This window comes from Scyliorhinus canicula, chromosome 14 (assembly GCF_902713615.1).
Source record: "Scyliorhinus canicula chromosome 14, sScyCan1.1, whole genome shotgun sequence".
NCBI classification, from domain to species: Eukaryota; Metazoa; Chordata; class Chondrichthyes; order Carcharhiniformes; family Scyliorhinidae; genus Scyliorhinus; species Scyliorhinus canicula.
Window position 1 is genome coordinate 8,396,144 of NC_052159.1, and position 19,166 is coordinate 8,415,309.

The 19,166-nt window shown below is 49.3% G+C and overlaps 1 protein-coding gene across 4 annotated transcripts in view; it reads right to left on the minus strand.

Moving 5' to 3' along the window:
* The window catches only part of gdpd5b (glycerophosphodiester phosphodiesterase domain containing 5b), a 256,227-nt gene that overhangs the window by 24,848 nt on the left and 212,213 nt on the right, over nucleotides 1-19,166 (minus strand). For all 4 annotated transcript variants that reach the window (XM_038818004.1, XM_038818002.1, XM_038818003.1 and 1 more), the window contains exons 11-13: nucleotides 17,447-17,668; nucleotides 11,444-11,601; nucleotides 8,427-8,574 (exon numbers count right to left, since the gene is read on the minus strand). In XM_038818004.1, the coding sequence (XP_038673932.1) occupies nucleotides 8,427-8,574; nucleotides 11,444-11,601; nucleotides 17,447-17,668 (528 nt within the window). The remainder of the gene's footprint in view (nucleotides 1-8,426; nucleotides 8,575-11,443; nucleotides 11,602-17,446; nucleotides 17,669-19,166) is intronic.

Sequence of the window (19,166 nt, forward strand, 5' to 3'; positions counted from 1 at the left end):
GGTTAGATACAGAGTAAAGCTCACTCTACACTGTCCCCATCAAACACTCCCAGGACTAGTACAGCACGGGGTTAGATACAGAGTAAAGCTCCCTCTACACTGTCCCCATCAAACACTCCCAGGACAGGTACAGCACGGGGTTAGATACAGAGTAAAGCTCCCTCTACACTGTCCCCATCAAACACTCCCAGGACAGGTACAGCACGGGGTTAGATACAGAGTAAAGCTCCCTCTACACTGTCCCCATCAAACACTCCCAGGACAGGTACAGCACGGGGTTAGATACAGAGTAAAGCTCCCTCTACACTGTCCCCATCAAACACTCCCAGGACAGGTACAGCACGGGGTTAGATACAGAGTAAAGCTCCCTCTACACTGTCCCCATCAAACACTCCCAGGACAGGTACAGCACGGGGTTAGATACAGAGTAAAGCTCCCTCTACACTGTCCCCATCAAATACTCCCAGGACAGGTACAGCACGGGGTTAGATACAGAGTAAAGCTCCCTCTACACTGTCCCCATCAAACACTCCTAGGACAGGTACAGCACGGGGTTAGATACAGAGTAAAGCTCCCTCTACACTGTCCCCATCAAACACTCCCAGGACAGGTACAGCACGGGGTTAGATACAGAGTAAAGCTCCATCTACACTGTCCCCATCAAACACTCCCAGGAAAGGTACAGCACGGGGTTAGGTACAGAGTAAAGCTCCCTCTACACTGTCCCCATCAAACACTCCCAGGACAGGGACAGCACGGGGTTAGATACAGAGTAAAGCTCCCTCTACACTGTCCCCATCAAACACTCCCAGGACAGGTACAGCACGGGGTTAGATACAGAGTAAAGCTCCCACTGCACTGTCCCCATCAAACACTCCCCGGAAAGGTACAGCACGGGGTTAGATGCAGAGTAAAGCTCCCTCTACACTGTCCCCATCAAACACTCCCAGGACAGGTACAGCGCGGGGTTAGATACAGAGTAAAGCTCCCTCTACCCTGTCCCCATCAAACACTCCCAGGACAGGTACAGCACGGGGTTAGATACAGAGTAAAGCTCCCTCTACACTGTCCCCATCAAACACTCCCAGGACAGGTACAGCACGGGGTTAGATACAGAGTAAAGCTCCCTCCATACTGTCCCCATCAAACATTCCCAGGACAGGTACAGCACGGGGTTAGATGCAGAGTAAAGCTCCCTCTCCACTGACCCCATCAAACACTCCCAGGACAGGTACAGCACGGGGTTAGATATAGAGTAAAGCTCCCTCTACACTGTCCCCATCAAACACTCCCAGGACAGGTACAGCACGGGGTTAGATACAGAGTAAAGCTCCCTCTACACTGTCCCCATCAAACACTCCCAGGACAGGTACAGCACGGGGTTAGATACAGAGTAAAGCTCCCTCTACACTGTCCCCATCAAACACTCCCAGGACAGGTACAGCACAGGGTTAGATACAGAGTAAAGCTCCCTCTACACTGTCCCCATCAAACATTCCCAGGACAGGTACAGCACAGGGTTAGATACAGAGTAAAGCTCCTTCTACACTGTCCCCATCAAACACTCCCAGGACAGGTACAGCACGGGGTTAGATACACAGTAAAGCTCCCTCTACACTGTCCCCATCAAACACTCCCAGGACAGGTACAGCACGGGGTTAGATACAGAGTAAAGCTCCCTCTACACTGTCCCCATCAAACACTCCCAGGACAGGTACAACACTGGCTTAGATACAGAGTAAAGTTCCCTCTACACTGTCCCATCAAACACTCCCAGGACAGGTACAGCACGGGGTTAGATACAGAGTAAAGCTCCCTCTACACTGTCCCCATCAAACACTCCCAGGACAGGTACAGCACGGGGCTAGATACAGAGTAAAGCTCCCTCTACACTGTCCCCAACAAACACTCCCAGAACAGGTACAGCATGGTGTTGGACACCACCTCTAACTAAAGGAACGATCCTGTAAAACAGAGATGAGGAGGAATTTCTTCAGCAGGAGGGTGGTGAATCTGTGGAACTCTTTGCCGCAGAAGGCTGTGGAGGCCAAATCACTGAGTGTCTTTAAGACAGAGATAGATCGGTTCTTGATTAATAAGGGGATCAGGGGTTATGGTGAGAAGACAGTAGAATGGGGATGAAAAAATATCAGCCATGATTGAATGGCGGAGCAGACTCGATGGGCCGAGTGGCCTAATTCTGCTCCTGTGTTTTATGGTCTTATGGATACAGAGAAAGCTCCCTCTACCCGGTCTCTGGGGCAGGGATATAACAAGGCTAGATACAGAGTAACACACTTTATAGTGGGGCCTGTACACTTGAACACAGGATAATTAATCACCACAATAACAAAGGGGTTCAGCTGGCCACCTGAATCCCGCTTAAAATCCCCCAAAGACTCAGAACTAGGCCGCAATCTAATTACAGTGTGGATAATCCGTGTGTGTGGGGCAGACAGCAGTGTGGGAGGGGCTATGACAAATCTGACCTTAAAAAACAAAGAGCAACAGCTGGCATTGGGTTTACTCCAGTAACAAAGGCAAATAAACTTCCAGAATTGTCGGAACAAATACAAATAATCTCTGGAGGCCAAATCGGATTCATTATAAGTACCTCCCTCCATCATCTCCATTGTTCAGAGCGACTTCCAACGGAAGTGTTCAAATCACACGCTTCCACTCCTGTCCCTTTCAAAGACCCAGTTGCTTTACAACAAGAGACAATGACCAAGAGCACAGGACCATAAGAAACAGGAGTAGACCATTTAGCCCATCGAGCCTGCTCCACCATTCAGTGGAGAGAGTGCAGAATGGTACCAGGGCTAGGAAAGTGTGGCGACGAGGAGGGATTGGATAGGTTGGGATTATTTTCCTTGGAACAAAGAAGACTGAGGGTTGACCTAATTGGGGTGTACAAAAATATGAAGGGCAAGAGATTGAGTGGACAGGATAAAATTGTTTCCCTTGGTGGAGAATTCTCGAACCAGGGGACATAGATTCAACATAAGTGGCAGAAGGTGCAGAGGTGACGTGAGGATGAACGTTTTTACGCAGAGGGTAGTGGGAGTCTGGAATTCACTGTCTGAGTTGGTGGTGGAGGCAGAGACCCTAAACTCTTTTTAAAAGTACCTGGATCTGCACATTAAGTGCTCCAAGCTACAAGGTTATGGACCGAGTGCAGGAAGGTGGGATTAGAAAGGGCACCTGGATGTCCTGGGGCTGGCATCGGCAAGACGGGCCAAATGGCCTCCTTCTGTGCTATAACTTTACTATGATCTTAGCTGATCTTGGGCTTCAACTCCAGTTTCCTGCCTGTTCCCCATATGCCCGATTCAGAAAGATTAAAATCCTGTCTATCCCACAGCCTTAAATATATTCACCGATGGAGCACCCACAACGCTCCGGGGTAGAGATTCCACAGATTCACAACCCCCCGGAGTGAAGACATTTCTCCCCATCTCAGTCCTAAATGATCGGCCCCTAATCCCGAGACTGTGACCCCGTGTTTTAGATTCCCCGACCAGTGGGAACAATCTCTCCGCCCGCGCCCCCCCCCCCCCCCCCCCCCCCCCCCCTGTCAAACCCCCGCTGAATCACATAATCTTTACAATACAGAAGGAGGCCAGTCAGCCCATCCTGTAACCTAACCTGCACTTACCTGGACAGGGGCAATATATCGTGGCCAATCCACCTAACCTGCACATCTTTGGACTGTGGAGGAAACCGGAGCTCCCGCAGGAAACCCACGCACACACGGTGAAAACGTGCAGACTCCGCGTAGACAGTGACCCAAGGTCGGAATTGGACCCGGGTCCTTGGCGCTGTGAGGCGCTATACCAGCAATGAGATCACCTCTCATTCTACTAAATTCCAAAGAAGAGGGGCCCAATTTGCTCAGCTTCTCATCATCGGACAACCCCTTAATCCCAGCGTGCGCCCGTCGCCAAATGGAGCACCTCCGGTAAAATCATAGAATTCACAGTGCAGAAAGAGGCCATTCTGCCCATCACGACTGCACCGGCCCTTGGAAAGAGCACACCACCTTCAGCCCACAGTTCCACCCTATCCCCACAACCCACCTAACGTTTTGGACACTAGGGGCAATTTAGCGCGGCCAATCCACCTAACCTGCACTTCTTTGGACTGTGGAAGGAAACCGGAGCACCCGGAGGAAACCCACGCAGACACGGGGAGAAAGTACAAACTCCACACAGACAGTAACCCGAGGCCGGAATTGAACCCGGGTCTCTGGAGCGGTGAGGCAACGGGTTGCCATCGTTCCAGGATAGTCCTGAAATCTCCAGGAGTTGAACATTAATCTCAAGGATACTGTTGACAGCAAAACCTCAGGGAGAAAACTCCTGAAATGTAGAATACAAAACAGAAGGGGGCCATTCAGCCCATCCACTGTGTGATGGTTCTTTCCAAGAGCAATCCAGCTCTTGACTCTTTCCCCACTTCTCTCCAATTTTATCCCTTTCAACTTGAATCTAATTCCCTTTTGAAGGCTTCAGTTGAATCTGTTTGCATCATCTTGTCAGAGAGTACATTCCAAATCCCAGGAATATTGTGGCTTTTTTTCAGGAACACGCTTAGTTATTCATTTTACAACTATTGGAAAACGAGAGAATAGATCAATCAACGTGACTGCAACCATGTTGAATGCATTAAGGGTCCAGGCTCGCTGGGCAGGGGCTGTATCGGTGCAGGTGCACGTGACAGAGTCAGGGTCACACAGAGATAGAGGGTTGGAGATCGGGGGAGGTGGAGACAAAGGAGGAAAGCAATGGGAGTAGGGAAGAACGTTAAAACACACAGGAAAGCATGAGGGAAGCTGGGCGTGTGTGAGGGAGGGGTAAAGGAAAAGAAAGGTAGACCAAAAGAGAGAAAGAAAGAGGGCAGGAGAACAGCAGAGAAGCAGGGTAAGAGAGACGTGTGGTGTTCTTTGTGTTGCTTAATTCAGGATAGTGGGCGTAGTGTTCACAAAGACCATAAAATCGTTCGAACATAAACAAAGCTATACATTTCTGAACACCAATAATTTGGTTTCGACACATATTCCTAAAGAATACACAGTTTCTCGGACCCACAGAGCAGCATGGACGGAATCATGGCGCTCCTGAAAGAGTTTGGAGCCCTCTCGGGGGGGGGGGGGGGGGGCAGCACTAAAGGGGCTGCCGTTCAAACAAACCCGACACAAATTCCGCTACCTGGGGATCCAAATAGCCCATGACTGGAAAGGGATCCACAAATGGAACCTCACCAGTCTGACGGAGGAAATAAAGATGGAACACACTCCCACTCTCCCTGGCGGGGAGAGTCCAGACGATCAAAATGAACGTACTGCCCAGGTTCCTCTTCCTGTTTAGATCCATTCCGCTCTACATCCCCAAGGCCTTTTTCAAAGCGCTGGACAAACTAATCGTGGCGTTCGTATGGGGGGGGGGGTAAAAATGCTAGGATCCCAAAGAAGGTCCTACAAAATACAAAATCCAGAGGGGCGCTAGCCCTCCCAAACCTACAATTCTACCATTGGGCGGCAACAGCCAAGCGAGTAAGGGGATGGATCCAGGAGCCAGAGGCCGAGTGGGTGCACGCGGAAGAGGCCTCCTGCGTGGGGACCTCCCTCCGGGCCCTCGCCACGGCAGCACTCCCATCCCCACCCAAAAAACACTCCAGCAGCCCAGTGGTGACAGCCACCCTCCAATCCAGGAACCAACTGCAGCAGCAATTTGGTCTGACCAAAATGTCGGACAAGGCTCCCATCTGCAACAACCATAGGTTCACACCAGCACTGACTGACGCCACCTTCAAAAGGTGGAGGCAGGACGGGGGGGACACTGACAGTCAGGGACCTATACACGGACGGCAGGATCGCACTGGACGAACTGACAGAGAAATTTTGGCTAGTCAGGGGGAACGAGCTACGGTATCTGCAGCTCAAAAACTTCTTACGAAAGGAGACAAGGACGTACCCACAACTGCCACGACAGACACTACTGGAAGACCTACTGGACGCAAGTATCCTAGAGAAAGGGAACTGTAGTGACATGTATGACCGACTGACAGAAAAGGCCGACACCGTACTGGACGCAACAAGAAAGAAATGGGAGAAGGACCTGGGGATTGAGAATGGGTGGGGACTCTGGAGTGAAGCACTGCATAGGGTCAACTCCACCGCCACGTGTGCAAGGCTGAGCCTGACGCAACTCAGTGGTAAATAGAGGCCACTTAACAAGAACCCGTATGAGTAGATTCTTCCCGGAGGTGGAGAATAGATGTGAACGGTGCCAAGTAGGCCCGGCCAACCACGCCCACATGTTCTGGTCTTGCCCCAGACTTGTGGAGTACTGGACAGCCTTCTTCGAGGCTATGTCCAAAGTGGTGGGGGTGAGGGTGGAGCCATGCCCGATAGTGGCAGTCTCCGGGGTTTCAGACCAGCCAGATCTATTCCTGGGGAGGAGGGCGGACGCCCTTGCCTTTGCCTCCCTAATCGCCCGCCGTAGAATCCGGTTTGGCTGGCGGTCAGCAGCACCACCCAGAGCTGCAGACTGGCTGTCCGACCTCTCGGAATCTCTCCAAATGGAGAAAATCAAATTCGCCATCCGAGGGTCAGACGACGGCTTCCACAGAACATGGGAGCCATTCATGCAACTGTTCCGGGACCTGTTTGTGGCCAACGAACAAGAGGAAGAATAGCCGGGTGGCCAAGAATCAGGGGAAAATGGTCGGGAGTCGGGGGAAGGTAGCCGGGGCATGGAGGGGAGAGATGGACTGGGGGGGGGGGGGGGGGGGGGGGACGGACGGCTAAACCCGAGGAGGGAGGGGCGAACCACGGGGGGGGGGGGGGGGAGACAGCTAAACCTGGGGAGAGGGAGGCGCACCGTGGAGGGGACGGGGAGGCGGGAGAGGAGGGCCGGCAGGGGGCAGGGAAGCGGGAGCCGGAGGGAGGGGACGGGATGCCAAAACGTGCATGACATTTCCAGGAGCGGGGTACGAGGAAACTGGAGATGGACGGCGGGAGGAGCGGCAGAAGCGGGGGCGAGCGTGGGACGGCAGCGAGACCCGTCCGGGAAGGGCGGGCGACAGCAGCACAGCCAAATATCGCACACTGTGATTCTCCCCCCGGCACCCAAAGGCTCAGCATCACTGCCTTATATACTTGTAACTGTAGCTCCCTCCAGTGGCTACTCTAGTCCCTTCATTAACCCTTGCAGCTCTTACCGTTATGATAACACCACAAGATGGACCCGCTGAGTTTGTCCAACATTTTCTGTTTTCATTGCAGATCTCCAGCGTTGGCTGTACTTTGCTGTTATTTTAGTGCATATCAGGGCAGCACGGTCGCGCAGTGGGTTAGCACTGCTGCCTCACGGCGCCGAGGCCCCGGGTTCAACCCCAGCTCTGGGTCACTGTCCGTGTGGAGTTTGCACGTTCTCCCCGTGTTTGCGTGGGTTTCGTCCCCACAACCCAAAATGTGCAGGATAGGTGGGTTGGAAGAGGGCTTCCACAAAACGTGGGAGCCATTTACTCGGTTGTTCAAGACCTGTATGTGGTTAACAACTAGGAAGCCATAGATCAGGAGGGGGTAGCCACGACAGAGTAAGGAAGGGGGCGGGGGGGGGGGGGGGGGGAGAAGCAAAGGGAAAACCGGTGGGGAGCGTAATGCAGGGGATCACAATCACCACTGCAAATACTGCAAGGAAGGAATAAAGGAAAAGGAAGGGGAAGCTGTGATGTATTTACGTAAATAGTCAAAACCGAACTATGTATAAATAGTTCCAGTTTGACTTCTTGTATATTCTCTTGTTTAACTCCCACTGTTTGTTCATATTGACATTTGTTGTCTGCCTGGGTTTCACCCCCACGACCCAAAGATGTGCAGGCTAGGTGGATTGAACACGCTAAATTGCCCCTTAATTGGGAAACATTAATTGGGTACTCTAAATTAAAAGAAAACATTTTTTAGTGCGTATCTGGAATTATCCCCACAAAATAATGTTGCAGTTGAGGGGGTGGGCGTGGGTCAGCTGAAAATTTCAAATTGGTTAGTATTCTTTCAGCTAATTCAGAGTATTGAGCGTCACAGAAGCAGGGTGGGTAGATGAAGTTAGGTTATAGTTGACCATGATCTAACTGAATGGCAGAACAGGCTCGAGGGGGAGAATGGCCTCCTCCTGCTCCAGTGACCAAGTATCTCACGTAACCCAGGACTGGATTCTCCGCCCCGCCGCACCACATTTCTGCCCCAACCCGCCGGCGGGATTCTCCGTTACGCCAGCCGGTCAATGGGGTTTCCCAATGTGGGGCAGCCCCACGCCGTCAGGAAACCCCAGGGCGCCGGCAAAACGGAGAATCCCGCCGGCAGAGAATCCCGCCCCCTGTGTCTGGGGGGGGGGGGCGGGGGTCCAATGTTTCATACTCACCATAATCCAGGTGGGGGTTCGCACCTCACTGAGAACTTGACAGGAATCAGACGTAACCGATCGCACCCCAGCACACCACAGCACCGAGAACAGCCAGGGCTCATTCACCAGGTACAGGTTAGTGCTGATATTTTCCAAAGCGTACTCCCTGAAAGCAAGAGAGGGGAGAAATTAAAAATTGAGCCATGGCAGGCAGCTTACTGGCAGGCCGTCACTGGAGCCCAGGATGACAGACAAAATGGCAGCGTTTATGGGGCAGGGAGATGGTTGCAAACTATGAAAGGTGCGTTCTTCGGGGTTTTCGCATTTATATCCAACCGCCCCATTGCTTTATTCATTCATGGGATGTTGGCGTCGCTGGCCGGGCCAGCATTTATTACCCATCCCTACGGGCTTTTCACAGTAACTTAATTGAAGCCTACTCGTGACAATAAGCGATTTTCATTTCATTTCATTTAAGAGTCAACCACATTGATGTGGATCTGGAGTCACATGTAGGCCAGACCGGGTAAGGATATTAATGAACCAGATGGTTTTCTTTTAATGACAATCGACAATGGTTTCATGGTCATCTTTAGACTTTTAATTCCAGATTTATTTATTTTTTTTAAATTGAATTCAAATTTCACCATCTGCCCTGGCGGGATTCGAGCCCAGGTCCCCAGGGAATGACTCTGGGTCTCTGGATTACTAGTCCAGTGACAATACCACTACAAACTCCCAACCTGCATTTGTACTTTTGGAACGAAGATACAGGCAGGAATTAGTTGGGTCAAGTTGCATGTTTCCATGCCAAAGGTTTTGTGCTGTAATGTTCAACAAAGTTGTTTTGGTTTTTTTTTAAAATCATAATTTCAATGCCAAAATTATTTTTTTCCTGGTTTTGTTCCCAGCAGATTCCAACTCTTGGACACTCCAGGGCAATCCTGGAGGAATTAGTAATTCCCTAGGCATGCAAACAATTAATCAGCGGGCCATCCAAGGAGGCAGGGGCACCAGTGTGGCTCAGTGGGCAGCACTCACGCCCCCGAGTCAGAAAATCGTGGGTTCAAGTCCCACACAGAATCATTGAATTTACAGCGCAGAAGGAGGCCATTCGGCCCATCGAGTCTGCACCGGCTCTTGGAAAGAGCACCCTACCCAAGCCCACACCTCCACCCTATCCCCATAACCCAGTAACCCCACCCAACACTAAGGGCAATTGTGGACACTAAGGGCAATATATCATGGCCAATCCACCTAACCTGCACATCTTTGGACTGTGGGAGGAAACCGGAGCACCCGGAGGAAACCCACGCACACACGGGGAGAACGTGCAGACTCCGCACAGACAGTGACCCAAGCCGGGAATCGAACCTGGGACGCTGGAGCTGTGAAGCAATTGTGCTAACCACTATGCTACCGCACTGCCCTAAGGTGCCAGAGGTGTGAGTGGGCACTGAACTGAAGCAGGCCGTGTCCAGATTCAGGAAAAAACTGAACAACATTCCAACAGAGGTTGAGAGGTAGCTATTAACAACCTTGCCACACAAACAACTGGAAATTACCATCTCCAAGGAAAGAGAATCGAACCCATCTCCCTTTGATGTTTAGTAGCTTTACAATCATTGAATCTCCCAACATCAACATCATGCGGGTTACCATTGATCAGAAACTGAACTGGATTAGCCACATTAATACTGTGGCTAGTAGAACAGGTCACAGGCTGGGAATCCTACAGCGAGTAACTCACCTCCTGACCCTCCAAAGCCCGTCCACCATCTACACCATCGCCATCTGTGTACCATGTGTAGATGGTACACACGGCTGTTCGTCGGTGGTGGAGGGTTTGAATTTTTGTGGAAGGGGGAGCAATCAAGCGGGGCTGCTTAGTCCTGGATGGTGTCGAGCTTCTTGAGTATTGTTGGAGCTTCGCTCATCCAGGCAAGTGGAGGGTATTCCATTACACTCCTGATTTGTGCCTCGTGGACAGGCTTTGGGGAGTCAGGAGGCGAGTTATTCGCTGCAGGGTTCCTGGGCACTAAACTTACCTTGGATCCACAGTATTAATGTGGTTAGTCCAGTTCAGTTTCTGATCATTGGTAAACCCCAGGATGTCGATTGTGGGGGATTCAGCAATGGTAATGCCATTGAATGTCAACGGGTGATGGTTAAATCCTCTTTTACTGGAGATGGTTAATGTCTGGCACTTGTGTGGCGCCAATGTAACTTGCCACTTGTCAGCTCAAACCTGGATATTGTCCAGGTCTTGCTGCAATTGGACATGGACTGCTCAGTATCCGAGGATTTGTGAATGGTGCTGAACATAGTGAAGTCATCCACGAACATCTCCACTTCCGACCTTATGATAGAAGGAAGGTCATTGATGAAGCAGCTGAAGATGGTTGGGTCTAGTGTAACTACTCTTAGGAACTCCTGCAGCATTGTCCTGGAATGGAGATCATTGATCTCCAACCACCACAACCATCTCCCTTAGTGCAAAGTGTGGCTGGGTTTCCCCCGATTCCCGTTGACTCCAGTTTTGCTGGGGCTGCTTGATGCCACACTCTGTCAAATGCTGCCTTGATGTGCCTCGGGTGGTATTCCTTAGAATTTAGATTTATGGGGAACAGATGGGAGAGAGAGGGAAAGAAAGAAACAATTTCTGAACACTTCTAAACACAAAGGGTGGTAGATGTTTAGACCTCTTCCACAAGCAGTAGTTGGTGCTAAATCGATTGTTAAAGTTCCTTCACTGTCCCTGAGCCAAAATCCTGGAACTCCCTCCCTAACAGCACTGTGGGTGTACCTACACCTCAAGGACTGCAGAGGTTCAAGAAGGCAGCTCACCACCACCTTCTGAAGGGCAATTAGGGATGGCCAATGAATGGTCGTCTAAGCAGCGACACCCACACCCCGCGAAAGAATCATTTTTGATCATGCGAGAACGAGAGATCTTTGTTCAACAAAGTCCTGAAAGGAGGTTAAACCTGCTCTACATTCTATATTGTTTGAAGAACTCAAGCAATTAGTTGTACCGCATCTCCCGGGCGTTGACTTTGTTGTAGCGCAGGTTTAATCCAGAAATGCCTTGAGCGCGGAGCGTAGTCGCGTTTTGCTTGGTGGAGATCATCTGCTGGAAACCTGGCGCCATTTGGCGAACCAACCATCTGTCCTCCTCCGGGAGCCATATCACCTGAAAGAACAGAGCCAAAACTTAACAACTATCGCCACATTGAAGGAAAGGTATTCATTTGTACCGTGATTTAAGCAAGACATTTTGCACAGGAGTGTAATCACAACAGAATTTGATACTTTTTAAATTATTAACTTAGATGATGTAGTACAGTAATCACTGGCAAGGCCAGTGTTTATTGCCACACGAGGACATGCGATCACATGCTTGAGCGAAGAGGTAGGTTTTAAGGAGCGCTTGAAAAGAGGAAAGTGAGGTAGAGAGAGGCGGAGGTGTGTGTGTGTGTGTGTGTGTGATGTTGGGAATTTTAAAAGTGAGGCCTTAGACTTGGAGCCAAAAGGTCAGCGAGCCATAGTTGGCTAAAGAAAGGATTTGCATTTCTGCAGTGCCTTTGATGAACACAGGGCATCCCAAAGTGCTTTACAGCCGATGAGGTACATTTTGAAGAGGAGTCACTGTTGGGGCAGCCAATCCATGCACAGCAAAATCCCACAAAAGGCAATGCAATTTAATCAGGTTATCCATTTTAGTGATTATGACAGTGGAATATACATTGACCAGGACACGGGGAGAACAACCCTGCTCTTTTTCAAAACAGCGGCCGAGAGATCAGAGTAGGCAGATGAGGCATTAGTTAGATGGCTTAGCTGAGGTATGGCACCTCCGACAGCACGGTGCTGCCCCAGTACACAGAATATCAGCCCAGATTTTCTGCCCAGTTCTTTCAGTTATCCAGAGCCTTTCGATTCCGAGCCAAGAGTGCTATCCACACATGAAACTCCCAGTCTGGAGTGACAGGGTCAGTGGTGGGAATGCCAGCACACCTCCAACCCGCCCACTCCACTTCCCTGTCCAGGGTCTAGAGATTCTTTGCTCTTACAAACATACATGTTTGATGGCAGGGGAAAAAAAAGCCCAGCCATCAACTATTTACATTTATATAGCATCTTGTTACAATTCAGATTCACGGAATAATCCAATGAAGAGGTCCTTCGGCCCATTGAATCTGCACTGATGCATGAAAAACACGTGACCTGCCCACCTAATCCCATTTGCCAGCACTTGGCCCTTGGCCATGAATGTTATGATGTGCCAAGTGCTTATTCAGGTACTTTTTAAAGGATGTGAGGCAACCCGCCTCTACCACCCTCCCAGGCAGTGCGTTCCAGACCCTCACCACCCTCTGGGTAAAAAAGTGTTTCCTCAAATCCCCCTTAAACATCGTGCCCCTCACCTTGAACCTGTGACCCCACCTAACCAACCCTTCAACTAAGGGGAACAGCTGCTCCCTATCCACCCTGTCCACGTCCCTCATAATCTTGTCCACCTCGATCAGGTCACCCCTCAGTCTTCCCTGCTCCAGCGAAAACAACCTAAGCCTATCCAACCTCTCTTCATTACTTAAACGTTCCCTCCCAGGCAACATTTCTGGTGAATTCTCTGTGCACCCTCTCCAGTGCAATCATCCTTCCGATAATGTGGCGACCAGAATTGCGTACTGTACTCCAGCTGTGGCCTCACCCAAGTTCTATACAACTCCAACATGACCTTCCTGCTTTTGTAATCTCTGTCTCGATTGATAAAGGCAAGCGTGCCATACGCCTTTTTCACCACCCTATTAACCTGTCCTTCTGCCTTCAGAGATCTATGGACAAACTCGCCAAGGTCCGTTGTTCTTGGAAACTTCCCGATGTCAGGCCATTCACTGAATGCTTCCCTGTCATATAGAACAGTACAGCACAGAACAGGCCCTTCGGCCCTCGATGTTGTGCCGAGCAATGATCACACTACTTAAACCCACGTAACCCGTATACCCGTAACCCAACAATCCCCCCATTAACCTTACACTACGGGCAATTTAGCATGGCCAATCCACCTAACCCGCACATCTTTGGACTGTGGGAGGAAACCGGAGCACCCGGAGGAAACCCACGCACACACAGGGAGGATGTGCAGACTCCACACAGACAGTGACCCAGCCGGGAATCGAACCTGGGACCCTGGAGCTGTGAAGCATTGATGCTAACCACCATGCTACCGTGAGGCCTTCCAAAGTGCAGCACCTCACACTTTTCAGGGTTAAATTCCATCGGCCACTATCTGTCCATTTGACCATCCCGTCTATACCTTCCTGTAACCCAAGACACTCAAATCACTGTTAACCACCCGACCAATCTTTGTGTCCTCTGCAAACTTACTGATCCTGCCCCCCACATCTATGACATTTATATAAATGACAAACAATAGGGGGCCCAGCACAGGTCCCTGTGATACGCCACTGGACACTGGCTTCCAGTCACTAAAGCAGCCGTCTGTCATCACCCTCTGTCTCCTACAACTAAGCCGATTTTCAATCCAACTGATCAAGTTCCCTTGTATCCCAATGTGAATTTGCTTTCTTGATAAGTCTCCCATTTGGGACCTTGTCAAAGGCTTTGCTGAAATCCATGTAAACTACATCAACTGCACTACCCTCATCTACACACCTGGTCACATGCTCAAAAAATTCAATCCAATTGGTTTGGCATGACCTCCTTCTGACAAAGCCATGCTACCTATCCCTGATCAAACCTTGCCTCTCCAAGTGGAGATAGATTCTCTCCTTCAGAATCTTCTCCAGTAGTTTCCCCACCACTGACGTGAGACTCACTGGTCTGCAGTTCCCTGGCTTATTTCTACAAACGTTCTTAAATAGTGGAACCACACTCGCTGTTCTCCAGTACTCTGGCACCTCCCTCGCGAGGAATTAAAAATTTGGGTCAGAGCCCCTGGAATCCTGGGACACAATTCATCTGGACCTGGAGATTTGTCCATGTTTAAGCCTGTCAACACCTTCAATAGCTTGTCAATCCCTGTGACAATTTGCTCAGTAAGTTCAGTCTCTCTCCCAGAGTTCCATAACTACCTCCTCAAATTCTTTGGTGAAGACAGATGTGAAATATTCGTTCAACACCCTACCAATGTCCTCTGGCTCCACCCACAGATTTCCCCCTTGGTCCCGAATGGGCCCTACACTTTTCCTGGTTATCTACTCCCCAATACTTATAGAATATCTTGGGATTTCCCTTACTTTTACCAGCCAGAGTTTTTTCATATCCCCTCTTTGCTCTCCTAATTGCTTTCTTAAGCTCCATCCTGCACGTTCTGTAATTCACCAATGCCCCCGTTGATTTGCTCCCCTCTCTTTTCCTTCTCATCGTATCCTAAATATCCCTGGTCATCCATGATTCTCTGGGCTTGTTATTCCTTCCCATCACCCAAGAGGGAACATGTTGGGCCTGTACCCTCACCATTTCCTTTTTGAATGCCCCCGACTACTCTTCTGTAGATTTCCCCACAAGTAACTCTTTCCAGTCTACCGTGGCCAGATCCTGCCTTATTTTACTTCAATCTTCTCCCCCTACCACCCAATCCAAAACCTTTTTTGCAACTTGTCCATTTTTTTGTCTATAACAAACTTAAATTGGACCATGTTGTGGTCGCTATCACCAAAATGCTCCCCCACCAACAAATCAACCACCTGACCGGATTCATTCCCCGGTATCAAGTCCAACACTGCATTGTCTCTTGTTGAACCCTCGACATATTGAGCTAAACGGTTTTCCTTATGCATTTTAACAACTCCACTCCATCAAAGCCCTTAACGCAACACCATGACTATCCCAATTATTGTTGGGAAATTTGAAATCACTGCATAATTACCCTATTGGTATTATTTTTACTCAACTCTGCGAATTGCCCACAATTTCCCACCGACTGTAATAAACACCTAGCAATGTGGCATCCCTTTTTTATTGCTAAGCTCTACCCACAAAGCTTCCCTTGATGCCCCCCGTCCAAGGTATCATCTCTCCTTACCTCAGTAACTGACTCCTTAGCCAATAATGAAATGCCTCTTCCTCTTTTACCCCCTTCTCTGTCTTGTCTGAAGATTCTATATCCCCGAGATGTTGAGTTGCCAATCTTGCCCCTTCTTCAACCATGTCTCCATGATGGCCACTATATCACAATTCCACGCGCCAATCCTCGCCCTTAACTCATCCGCTTTACCTGGGATGTTCCTGGCCTTGAAGTAGAGGCCATCCAGCCTCGAGATACTCCCTTGAAATTTAGTACAGCTGTATTCCCTCTGACCTGATTGCTTTTCTATGTTATGCTGTGCCCCTATTCTGATAACAGTCCCGTCCCCTTCCAACAGCACTAACAAACCCGCCAGCAAGGATGTTACCATTCTTGATACTAAGAATCGGCTCTGGTTCAGATGTAGATCGTCCCGCTTGTCCAGATCCCATCTTCCCCAGAAACAGTCCCCGTGTTCCAGGAATCTAAAACCCTCCCTCCTGCACCAACTCTTAAGCCACACATTCATCTGCGCTATTCTCCTATTTCTGTGCTCGCTGGCACAGTAGCATCTATCTGTTCCCCTGACTATAGAATCCCCTGTTACTATTGCTCTTCCTGTCTTTCCCTCCCTCCTGCCCACAGGCCCTGGAGGAACCAGCCTCATCAATCTCTGAAATGGAATGCCGATTTGTGAGTGGGACCCCATGGGATTCCTGAACTACCTGCCTGGTTTCTCCTGGACTGCCTGGTGGTCACCCATTCCTTTCCTTCCTCAAGTCCCTTCAGCTGCGGTGTGACCACCTCTCTAAACGTGCTGTCCACAATGCTATCAGACTCATGGATGCTGCACAGTGTCTCCAGCCACCATTTACAGCTCTGAAATCAGAGCTTCCAGGAGCTGCAGCTGGACACACTTCCTGCACACATGCTAGTCCCAGGGACGGGAAATGTTCCCGGATTCCCACATGTAGCAAGAGGAGCAAACCACAACTTTGAACTCTCCTACCATGCCTAAACTTTACAACTTTAAATTTACAACTTCAGAAGACCATTATATTTTAAAAAATAAATCAACCAAGTCCCTATCCTTGCTAAAACAATGGCTTATAATTCAATCTAGTTTGAAAAATACCCACCACGACTTACTCACCTGTCAGCTGCACTCTTTGAAAACTCCCGGCTCCCTCACGCTCTTTGAGGACAAGTAGGGAATAAAAAAAAGAGCCTCCCTCACCAAACTCCCTCAGTCACAAAACTCCCACTTTAGCACTCTAATGAAGCCTGAAGTCAATACTCCAGTGCAAACCAAGTCAGCACTGTAAGGTGGCTCCCATTTGGAACATCTGACTCTAGGCTCTGAAAACTGGTTTAAGCCAGTTATCTAATTAACAAGTTGCAGCTGCAAGCAAGCCTATATGAACTCCGCTTCAAAGCTGATCTAAAACTCACCTTCTTTCAACCCAACCAGCAACTTTCAAGCTAATTACTAAATAAAAGAAAGACTAGACTTTAAATAGAAATTAACCCTTATTTAACCCTTAACTCCCTCAGTCACAAAACTCCCACTTTAGCACTCTAATTCAGCCCAAAGTCAGCACTCCAGTGCAAACCAAGTCAGCACTGTAAGGTGGCTCCCGTTTAGAACGTCTGTCTCTAGGCTCTGAAAACTGGTTTAAGCTAGTTATCTATTTACCTCCCTCAGTCACAAAACTTCCACTTTAGCACACTAATGCATCTCAAAGTCAGCACTCCAGTGCTTAATGCTTATTGATTGGTGAAGCGGGTTCAAGTAACAAAATGTTCCAAAATCCTATGCCCTTGAGTAAGTTAACTTTTGTTTGATAAGACTCCCGTGAAACACTTCCATTTCTGCTAAACGCGCGGTAGTGATGCAAGTTGTTGTTGTTGATGGACCAGCTGTTTTCTCTTTCCTAACCTCTCAACTTCCTATCGTTGCAACACATCATCTAAAACCCGACTGCGGCAAGAACCAACGGCTCACCAGCTCCTGGGAAATTCCTGACTCCAGGATTGTTTCAAGGGTGATATTGATCCAGGAAGAGTAGAACGGGTGCTCACGCGGAGGTTGCCAAAGGTTCACCATCACGGTCTTGTTTCGCTGAGTGGCCAGGCGGAGCACATCCACCAGTTTGCAGAGTGACTGCTTCGAAGCCTCGTCGTTATCTTTCGCAGAGAGGGCCTGGGCTGTCCAGAACGGGTCCTCCTGAAACCCAAAGTCAAGGCTTCATGACGCAAAATGAAAGAACTTGAATTTACATATCCCCCTAGACTACCTCAGGATATTGCAAAACACTTAACAGTCAATGAAATACTTTCGAGTTGTGACTCTCGTGCCGTAAGAAACGTGACATCCAATTTGAACACAGCAGGATCCCGCAAACAGTGATATGTTTTGGCGGGCCAATGCAGACTCAATGGGCCGAATGGGCTCCTTTTGCACTGTAGCGAATCTATGATTCTATGACTGTTAAAAAAAGCATATGGGATCATGGACATTATAGCACAGGATCATAGGATTCAGGATAGGAGCGTGCCATTTGGCCCCTCGAGCCTGCTCCACCATGAAATACAATCATAGCTGATCTAGTTGTGGTCTCAACTCCACCCTCCTGTTCACCCCCCCTCTCCGCCATGTGGTTTGCCATTAATTAATTTGGGATGTGGTGAAGGCAATCAAGAGCTAAATACAGCATGAGGTAGAGTCTCCACCGGAGTGTAGCCAGTTCCCTCCCTTACACAAGATGAATTATCTGCTCTGTGGTTTATAGATTGGTTGAGAGTTTTTTTAAAATTTATTCATGGGATGTGAGCGTCACTGGAAGGGTTCAGCATTTATTGCCCATCCCTAATTGCCCTCGAGGGCATTTAAGAGTCAACCACATTGCTGTGGGTCTGGAGTCACATGTAGGCCAGACCGGGTAAGGATGGCAGATTTCCTTCCCTAAAGGGCATTGGTGAACCAGATGGGTTTTTAACAACAATCGATGATGATTTCATGGTTTTATTTAGTTGCTGTAGTCTTATTTTCGTTGAGACCAGCTTTCAATTCCAGTTTCTAAAAAAAAAAATTGAATCTAAATTCCTCATGGGATTTGAACCCATGTACCCAGAGAGCAGTGGGAGTCTGGAACCCGTTGCCTGAAAGAGTGATGGAGACAGAGACCCACATAACATTTAAGAAGTATTTTGGATGTGCATTCGCAATGCCAAGACAGACAAGACTATTGGCCAAGTGCAGAAAAATGGGGTTAGAATAGTTAGATGGTTGTTTTTAACTGGCGCAGGCGTGATGGGCTGTAGGCCTCTTATGACTGTATCGTTCTACCCACAGCATTAGACGGGGCCTCTGGATTATTAGTCCAGTGACATGAACACTAGGCCAGAGTCCCAGGTTCGATTCCCGGCTTGGGACGCTATCTGTGCAGAGTCTGCACATCCTCCCCGTGTCTGCGTGGGTTTCCTCCGGGTGCTCTGGTTTCCTCCCTCAAGTCCCGAAAGACGTGCTGTTCTGTGAATTGGACATTCTGAATTCTCCCTCTGTGTACCCGAACAGTCGCCGGAATGTGGCGACGAGGAGATTTTCACAGTAACTTCATTGCAGTGTTAATGTAAGGCTACGTGTGACAATAAAGCTTATTATTATTCTCAAGGTGCCAGAATTGGCAGGAGCGCAGAGATTTGAGGGCGGTGTGGTAGGGTTT